General features: G+C 38.8%; 1 protein-coding gene across 3 annotated transcripts in view; it reads left to right on the forward strand.

Moving 5' to 3' along the window:
• pxna (paxillin a) overlaps positions 1-4,373 on the forward strand; it is a 44,259-nt gene extending 39,886 nt beyond the window's left edge. For all 3 annotated transcript variants that reach the window (XM_076284860.1, XM_076284859.1, XM_076284858.1), the window contains exon 11: positions 323-4,373. In XM_076284860.1, the coding sequence (XP_076140975.1) occupies positions 323-589 (267 nt within the window). In that variant the 3' untranslated portion in view covers positions 590-4,373. The remainder of the gene's footprint in view (positions 1-322) is intronic.
• The last annotated feature ends 5,459 nt before the right edge of the window (positions 4,374-9,832 follow it).

Below are 9,832 nucleotides of genomic sequence, written 5' to 3' on the forward strand. Positions count from 1 at the left end.
AGACCAATGTGGGACTGTGAGAGAGCAAATGCCCTTTGAGTGAGAGATGTGTGTGTGCATTGGTGTGTATGTGTGTGTATGTGGGTGTTATCCTCAGGTTCTATGTTTTTTGTACAATTATCTATGCACATGTTTATAAGAGGCAGCGACTTAAAATGCAAGAGTAACTTACAAATTATGAAGGAAATCTGCACATGCATCTGAATTTAGGCTTGTGAACTTTGTATGAATGTACATAATTATGCATTGCTTTCCACATCAAAAGGCTGACAAATCTGGAACCCTTTTCTTCTCCGTGTGTGTGTGTGTGTGTAAATTACAGGAGTGCTTCACGCCCTTCATCAACGGGAGCTTCTTCGAGCACGAGGGCCAGCCGTACTGCGAGGCCCACTACCACGAGCGGCGCGGCTCACTGTGCTCCGGCTGCCAGAAGCCCATCACGGGCCGCTGCATCACGGCCATGGGCAAGAAGTTCCACCCCGAGCACTTTGTCTGCGCCTTCTGCCTCAAGCAGCTCAACAAGGGCACCTTCAAGGAGCAGAACGACAAACCCTACTGCCAGGGATGCTTCATTAAGCTCTTCAGCTAAGAGTGCGGCAGACCAGGCTGTGTGTGTGTTGTGGGTGAGCGGATGTGTGTGTTGTGTGATGTGTGCTGGACTGTGTTTGTGTGTCATGATTTTGAGGTTGAGTGGGAGAGAGGCTTTTTGTTGTGTGTGTGTGCTGGTGGCTATTGTTCTTGATCTTAATCCAGATCTTGAGATTTCTTTTTTTTCTTCGATGCATTTGTGTGTGTGTGCTTGAGCATTATTTGCGAATGGGTAATTGTAAGCGTGCGTGTGTGTGTGTATGTTTTATGAGGTTGCGGTGCCCGCAGCAGCAGAAAGTTTTCTAACAGGCGTGGATATATCAGAGAGCCCAAAGAGATTGTGTTTTTAAATGTCATTTTTAGAGTCGTTTGAGTCGTGGGCGGCTCTGCTTCAGCCCACAAGCCCACTGATGTGTAAATGGCTGACTCGAGAAGAGAAGATGCTTCAAACGAAACCATGTCCCAGATTGAATTTCACTAACCACCAGCCACATTTCCAGGTGAACGATTGGAGCTTGACCTGCTTGATTTATATAACACCTTGAGGTGGACTGTATACAAAACCTCTCCCTGACAAAACAGTGTTGGACAAATCAAACTAGATATATTTTTGTACTTGTGAAAAAGAGGATTCGCATACATGTGCGCACACACACTGACTTAGCTAATGTTACAAAGCCGCACACACACAGAGAGCTTATCATTTCAAAGGCACGTGCACAGTTCTTTGTGTATATCTCCCTTTCTCCCTCCCTCTCCCTTTCTCTCTCCCCCTCTTTCTCTTGATCTGTTTGTCACCCATCCCTTTGTTCTTCCCTTCCGTGGTGCGCTTTCAACACCCTTCTTTTCTCCACTTGTGCTTTCCTAAATATCTGTAAGGTGCATTCTGTGACTTGGTTTCAACTTACCAGGCACATATTTTTCTACACTTTTCCTATGGAAATTTTTCATACGCAAGAGAAGCTCAGCAAACGCAGACTTTGTGACGCATTTAATCATGACCTAACAATTTTTAAAAGAAAGACTTTCTATAGCGTATCACGTGAAATGTTACAATCCTAGGGTAGCACACACTCACACACACTCACGCATACACACACACACTCACACTCACACTCTCACACACACACACACACAGAGGGACTACTGCTCCAGATATAAAAGCGCATGTGGCATCGAATCTGCTCCACACTCTACACTCTCCTGGTGTTGGGATCAGTTGCCGTGCTATGTCTGATCATGTGTTGGTTTCACACACGCCTTAGTAGGCAGATGAGGAAATCATTAATGTGAACTTTTTTTCTCTTGCTAGTTTCATTTGATCATGTTTAAGTGTAACTGTCCTACTCGGGGTGTGGGATTGTGGCTAAGGGGGTTTAGTGTTGCATGGTAAAACCCCTCCCTCATTTCAGGGGCTCTGGAAGCCCCTTTTAATACATGTGACCTCTGAACTTTGACCTTTTTGATCACTTCTGCTTCCTGCTGCTCTCCATACTTGCTCTGGTGTCACTTTAAAAAAAAGAAAAAAAAAAAACTTTATTCTTCATTGATATTCAACACAGACCTATTTCATTTCATTAAGTAGAGAACCAGTCTGTTTGAGGTCTGCGAAGTCTCAAATCAGATAGAGCCATGACATGGCCTTGATAGGCCTGTTACTATGGAGACAACTTTGACATCACTGTAGACCCTAATCTTTTTGTGCCCTCTTGTCAGTCTCATGCGGAACAGGTCACAATACTGGAGCAATGTTTTTATTTTGTATTACTTTGTTTTATTTAATTTTTGGTCTTTTCATTTTAGCTACTGTAATGTTGCCCAATCATGTTTAGAAGTCTTAACTCAAGAGTCAGAGTTTTGTTGGGCAGGATTAAGTATGAAATGTCTTACGTGTACAGTAGCCACTGTAATAATTGTTTTGGTCTATTTGTTTCAATAATGAGTCAATAATAATAATTTTAATAATAGATTAGATTTACTTCAGGGTGACGGTGCATTTTGTTTTTGTTTTGTTTTTTTTCTTTTGTGCACACTGACCGATGACTCGCATACTGTAACAAAAATAGCATTTGGGATTCATACATGCCATAGAGCCGTGACTGTGTCTCTGGATTTGCTGCCAATTGCTTTGACACTCCACTCCACACCACACCACACCAAACAACACAGCTGCCATTCAGTGACACATACTCTTGGATGACGAGGCAGGAGAGTGACTCAGACACCGTAGTCCCCCACTGGAACTCTCAAACTATGCCTATGCAAAGAAAAGCTGTGGTCTCTGAGCGAGGTCATGCATTAAGAGATGGGGAAGACCCAGAGGATCTCACTTGGTCTCTTTCTCTCTCACACATACCCACACATACAGACACACACATATATACATAGACAGACATGTGAGTTCTATGTCACTGATCCTCACCATCATAGTCTGTCCTTATGACCTGTGCAACCTATGAACTGGATCGCTCGGATTACAAATAAGAGCGGAGCCTAGAGGACTTCCTGTGTCACTTTTTAAAAAGAAATCATTTCAGTTTTTATCATGTGCCGTTTTTTTAATCCTGGCTTTGTAGACGCGAGAGACAATGTTGCATATCGGAGTAATTGTGAAACGTATAATTTCTACAATAAATGTTCATTTACTGTTAAGTCATACAGATAGCTCCCAACTTGCTTCCTTGAGCAGGGCAAGAGCCAGAACAACAACAAAAATATTTATTTACTAAATATTTATTTATTAAATTGGTTTTAATGAATACATATTTAGTAATCATGAGAGGTATAAGGTGATTTATTTTTATTCTCTGTTTTTCTTTCTGGATATAAACAGAAACAAGAAAAGAATGCTTGTGCCAAAATGTCAATGCAATGTCTTTTACACTGTGTTGAGTTGAAAGGGGCGGTCACGCTTTGCGTTGTGAGCGGATTGGTCCGGCCATTATGATGTCACACGTGGAGCCTGGGTTCCCCAGTCAGTCATCTTATCATTATTCATGTTCAATTGTTTTTCTTTTCTTTTCTAAACAAGTCACTGGAGGAGTAATGTTGTGAGGTATGCACAAAGGAACAGCTCTATAGGCATCAGGAGATGTGGACAGTTGCTGCCCTCTTCATAATGCTACTGGGAGTAGTGTTATGCTTCCCAGAACTGAAACAGTGAACGTCTGGAAGGGAGAGCGTCACACATTAAACCTGCTTATCTTGTACTAGATGACCACAGGTCTGGGGAAGCCGATTTAGCTTGACCGTGACTGTACATTTAGTTGGTTATTGTATGAGGCAGTACTTTTTCTGTTAGTAGCAGCTATGGGTGGATGGAGGGGCAGGCAGTCAGGTACATGCGAGCCAATGGAGCTGTGCCTTAGGGAGGAGGAACAGCGATGAGGAGGGAGTGTTGGGGCTGACATTAATGTCCAGCTGTTTACACCATTATATGTGATCACGGGTTGATTATACTATTTTCAGACTGTCGTGGGCCTTGCCTTAAATCATGCATTTCTTTTTTTACCTCTGCTAACCTTGCTTTTTGAGGAAATCACTGCCTTTGGTCCTTCCTCGTCGGCCCTATCCAATATCGTATTAATACAGCCAAAGGGAACCACCCCTTTTTACCTCTGTCGGATCCCATCTTTTCTGGTATTGTTTTCAGTTCTAGGTGTTTTCTGATAACTTCTGTATAAATCCTGATTGAATTTCTGTACAGGGTTTGTGACCCTGGAGAGCTTATGCATTTAAAATTTCATGTGATCAATGCCAATAAAGAAAATCTATTCTCAAGATAATGGATCAAATTATTATTGTTTCCCCCTGAACATGGCTTTTGATAACAACCTTTTTTGTTTTCTGGAATTTTTGTTGCATTCTTTATTAAGCACTAAAATGCTCTGAACAGAATATTCGACTTCAAGTAAGGAAGATTCATTTCATTTCATCAACCCCTAGAAAGTAATCAAAATGTAACAAACATTTTCCATTTCCATTTTTCTTTTGCAAGGTGATAAGAATGAAACAGCCATAAATAAATATGAGACCAAAGAGGACTGAGGTGGAAGATCAGAGAGACAAAATCAAATCTTGGTCAAAACCAAGTATCTAGCAAGGAAGGAAAAAGCCTTTTCTGTCATTTAACAACAATTCTAATACCCTAAGTAGCATACGTTGCTAAGTGGTAATCTGACTAATGGTGTTCTATGGTCATATGAAATAAAATAAAAAATAAAAACATTTTGGCAACAAACACTCAGTGGCTCAGTGGCAAAACAAGGCTGACTGACAAGATACTAATATTAGCCTAGGTATGGTGCATGATCTTTAATAATTTAATACATTTTTCTTCATAGGCCCAGGAAACTTCATGAGTGCACATCATATACAGTTAAGAACAAAATGATTCATTGATTTAATGCTGATTTTCTCTTTATCGATATGTTTGTTCTGACTGAAAATGACACTGTCACATGCCAACAGTATGTAAGACGATGTGGGAGAAACATGGAATTTTAAAAAAAAGAAGCGTTTCATCTTTTTAACATTTTTATGAAAAATTAGTCCAAATAAGTCCAAAATTATTCATACCTTTTTTAAATAATCAATGGAAACATCTTTATTTGCATTCACAACTCTCAAAATAGTTTTAAAATATCTACCAAGCTTCTCCACAATGATTCTAGACCACACCTTTTTAACAGCAATCCGGGTTTTCAGTCAGGAACGATTATTTTCCATCACTCTGGCCTTGTGCTCGCTTTTTTGATGGATTGAGGTCAAGACTCGGGCTGGGCCACTCTAAAATGTTGATATTGTTCTTAGTTAACCATTTCTTGCCTTGTTTGGCTGTATGTTTTGGATCATTGTGTGGTTTGATGGTCCAATGATGCCCATTGGGGCAGGTCTCTCGACTGACTGCCTGATCTTTTCCACCAAAAATCTCAATGTAGCCCCTTGTTTTAGTGTTACTGTTTACTTTGAGAAGTTCACCAGTGGGGTATAGGCCTACTACGAAGCACGTTAGACATATCTATGCTATGTAGACATCAAAGTCAAAGTCTGCTTTATTGTCAATTTCTTCACATGCGCCAGACATACAAAGAGATTGAAATTACGTTTCTCACTATCCCACTGTGAAGACAAGACATATTTTACCAATTAAGTCCACAGACAAACTTAACATTCAAGTAAACAAAAAATAAGTAAATAAGAAGGCACATACAATGAAGAAATAAGAGCAGCAAAATTGGGTTGAAATTATGCATAGACAGTCAATATAATAGTGCAAAGTCAGGCCAATAAATGGCTGAGGTAGTTCTGTTTGACCTAAGTAAGCAAGTGGCATAGTGGTGCAAGTTATGTAAGAGCAGCAGAAGTGTTGTGTTTTCAGGACAACAGGACAACAACAACAAGTTGCAAAGTGTGCAAAGTGTACAAGTGGAGTAGTGCAAGGCAGCCATTGTGGGTCCAAAGTCCAGAACCCACAATGGTCCAAAAATCAAGTCCACATATCGAGGCTTCACAAAGCCTTGACTCAGAGGTATACGTTAAGTGATACTACGATAGCAGTTATGTGATATATTTGTCAAACTAGGCTTTCAGCTCAGATCTGTGCGCGTTCTCGGTGTTGGGATGACGTTGGCCAATCGTGAAACGTGGAGACGCACAAGACCGCCTCTAAAACAATTACTTCCGCATTCATGAGCAATAGCTTAATCTACACTGCGGTCATTTTTTGTGTCTAACCTATAACATCAAATAAATCAATTGTCATCAGTTGTTGTATGGTATGCACGTCCATAGTGGGATATTTGCACGCACAGCACTATTAAAGCGCATTCTGTCTGAAGCGCATTCATTGTCTGAAAAACACCCAAAACTAATACATTTCTATTGCTATTCTCCACATTGTGGATGGTGTTTTGGTGGTTGAAATGTTCACTCCATCTCAAAATGGATCACTTGGTCATCTTGCATGCTGATTATGGATCACTCTTCTCCAAACATGCACAACTCAGCTAAACCTTTATAAGGGCACACCTGGACAAAGAATGTAGCTTTGGCCTGAGATTGGGATAAAAAAGAAGCATTAAATTCCAACTAGAAATGCAATTCCAAGGAATTACCAGTGCATGAAAATGCTAAAGTTGTGATGTAAAATATCATGTATAGTTAAAACAGATAATAAAGAGATGGTTACTACGGTGATGCTAGGATAGACATGGTGGTTGCATAGCTTAATAAAAGTTGATAGTTTAAAAGTAGACTGTTTAAAAGTTGAATCAATCAATAAGCTAATCATTTTTAGTAATTTTGCTAAAAATGCTAACTAGCATGGTAGCATGCTAACTTGCTAGCATGCTAACTATGTTAACCATGTGACTTAGCTAATCATTTTTAGCAGTTTTGCTAAAAATGCTAACTAGCATGCTAACATGCTAGCATGCTAACTTGCTAGCATGCTAACTATGTTAACCATGTGACTTAGCTAATCATTTTTAGCAGTTTTGCTAAAAATGCTAACTAGCATGCTAACATGCTAGCATGCTAACTATGCTAACCATGTGACTTAGCTAACTTAGCTAATCATTTTTAGTAATTTTGCTAAAAATGCTAACTAGCATGCTAACATGCTAGCATGCTAACTATGCTAACCATGCTAACTAGCTACAGTGGGTAGGAGTCATAGTTGATGACAAGTAACAGTTACAATGGCTAAACAGTTAAAAAGTTCAGTAGTTTAAAGGGTTAAATTGTTTAACAGTGAAATATTGTAGTGAGGACTTTTATTTTGAAACAGTTTTTGGCAGAGGAAGTAGTTTAACAGGATGTGTAGTCTTAATAGGGCCAGTTTGTATGCTTAAAGCCTGAGACCGGCAGTTGAGATCCAGGTGGCCTGAACACCTGCCATAGGATTCTAATTGCTTAATGGCCGTATTATGATGTCATAATCGGCAATGTTAAGTCTATGGGGATTTTTAAAAAGTTTTTCTTTAATAGTTTAAAAAGTATAAAAGTTTCAAAGTTGAAAAGAGATAGCAACCCGATCTGTTTGAAGACCTACGTTACAAAGTTTGAATGAAGTTTCTAAGTTAAACTGTTCAAGAGAAATTGCGTCTAGAAAAAGTGGTAAGCGGAATAATAATAACTAGAAAAGCATTTCCTGAAGGAAATACAGTGCATGAAAATGCAAAAATATGATGAGTTCATATGGTTAAATTATTTGCTTGGTAGATAAGGTTTACTATAGTTGGAATGACTGAACAGTTAAATAGGTTGATAATTGAAATGGTTAAATTATTTAGGCAGATAGTTGACGATAACTAACAGTTGGAATGGCTCCAATGTTTGCTAGTAGTTATGCTAACTATGTTAAAGATAATAATGGTAACCAAGTAACTATGCTAACTAGCATGCTAACAATATTAAAATGTTAACTATGCTAACCATATGACTTAGCTAACCTAGCTAATAATTTTTATTAGTTATGATAACTATGCTAATTAACATGCTAACATGCTAATTATGTTAACCATGTGACTTAGCTAACTTCGCTTATCATTTTTAACAGTAATGCTAACTAGCATGCTAACATGCTAGCATGCTAACATGCTAACCATGTGACTTAGCTAACTTAGCTAATCATTTTTAGCAGTTTTGCTAAAAAATGCTAACTAGCATGCTAACATGCTAGCATGCTAACTATGCTAACCATGTGACTTAGCTAACTTAGCTAATCATTTTTAGCAGTTTTGCAAAAAATGCTAACTAGCATGCTAACATGTTAGCATGCTAACTATGCTAACCATGTGACTTAGCTAACTTAGCTAATCATTTTTAGCAGTTTTGCAAAAAATGCTAACTAGCATGCTAACATGTTAGCATGCTAACTATGCTAACCATGTGACTTAGCTAACTTAGCTAATCGTTTTTAACAGTTTTGCTAAAAATGCTAACTAGCATGCTAACTAGCATGATAACATGCTAGCATGCTAACTATGCTAACCAAGTTACTTAGCTATCTTAGCTAACTAGCTACAGTGGGTAGGAGTCATAGTTGATGACAAGTAACAGTTACAATGGCTGAACAGATAAAAGTTCAGTAGTTTAAAGGGTTAAATTGTTTAACAGTGAAATATTGTAGTGAGGACTTTTATTTTGAAACAGTTTTTGGCAGAGGAAGCAGTTGAACAGGATGTGTAGTCTTAATAGGGCCAGTTTGTATGCTTAAAGCCTGAGACTGGCAGTTGATGCAGCTGGCCCGAACACCTGCCATAGGATTCTAATTGCTTAACGGCTCTATTGTGATGTCATCAGCCCATGTTAAGTCTATGGGGAAATTTTGAACAGTTTTTAATTAATAGTTTAAAAAGTATAAAAGTTACAAAGCTGAAAAATACAAAGCACCCATGTCCTAAGTAAGACCTACGTAACATAGTTTGAATGAAGTTTCTACGTTAAGCGGTTGAAGCTGCATTAATTGCGTTAGAAGAAGAAGAATAAGAAGCCTAGGAAGAACAGTACAGTGCATTTTCATGCACTGTAATAAGAAGAAGAAGCCTAGGAAGAACAGTACAGTGCATTTTCATGCACTGTAATGACACCATGTCCATTTCAATTGTGGGGGTTAGAAAAGTATTCATTTGGGATGTTTTTCAACCAGGGGGACCTTCTCAAAGTAAACGGTAATTCTAAAGCAAGAGGCTACACTGAGATTCTGGAGGAAAAGATCAGGCAGTGTGCCAAGAGACCTGCCCCAATAGGCATCATTGGACCATTAAACCATACAATGACCCAACACATAAGGCCAAACAAGGCAAGAAATGGTTAACAAAGAACAATGTTTTTTAGAGAGAATTTTAGAGTGGCCCAGCCAGAGTCCAGACCTCAATCAGTCAAAAAAGTTAGCACAAAGTGATGGCAAATAATCGTCCCTGCCTTAAAACCCAGATTGCTGCTAAAAAGGTGCAGTCTACAATCATTGTGGAGACATGGAGAGGCTTGGTAGGTATTATAAGAACCATTTTGAGAGTTGTGAATGCAAATAAAGATGTTTCCATTGATTATTTAAAAATAGTATGAATAATTTTGGACATGCCATTTTTCAGAAGAGAAAAATCAATATTTGCCAGGGGTATGAATCATTTTGTTCTTAACTGTACCCCATAAAACTAAAAAATAATTGTCACTGGATCTTCCGGTGTCATCTTCACTTCCAACATGTTCTGATCAACACAAAAGTAGTTTACTCGAT

The sequence above is a fragment of the Alosa pseudoharengus genome, unplaced genomic scaffold, assembly GCF_046254945.1.
Source record: "Alosa pseudoharengus isolate Yale_2024_CS ecotype anadromous, Long Island Sound unplaced genomic scaffold, YU_APseudo_1.1 YU_APseudo_1.1_scf_14, whole genome shotgun sequence".
Classification (NCBI taxonomy): domain Eukaryota; kingdom Metazoa; phylum Chordata; class Actinopteri; order Clupeiformes; family Clupeidae; genus Alosa; species Alosa pseudoharengus.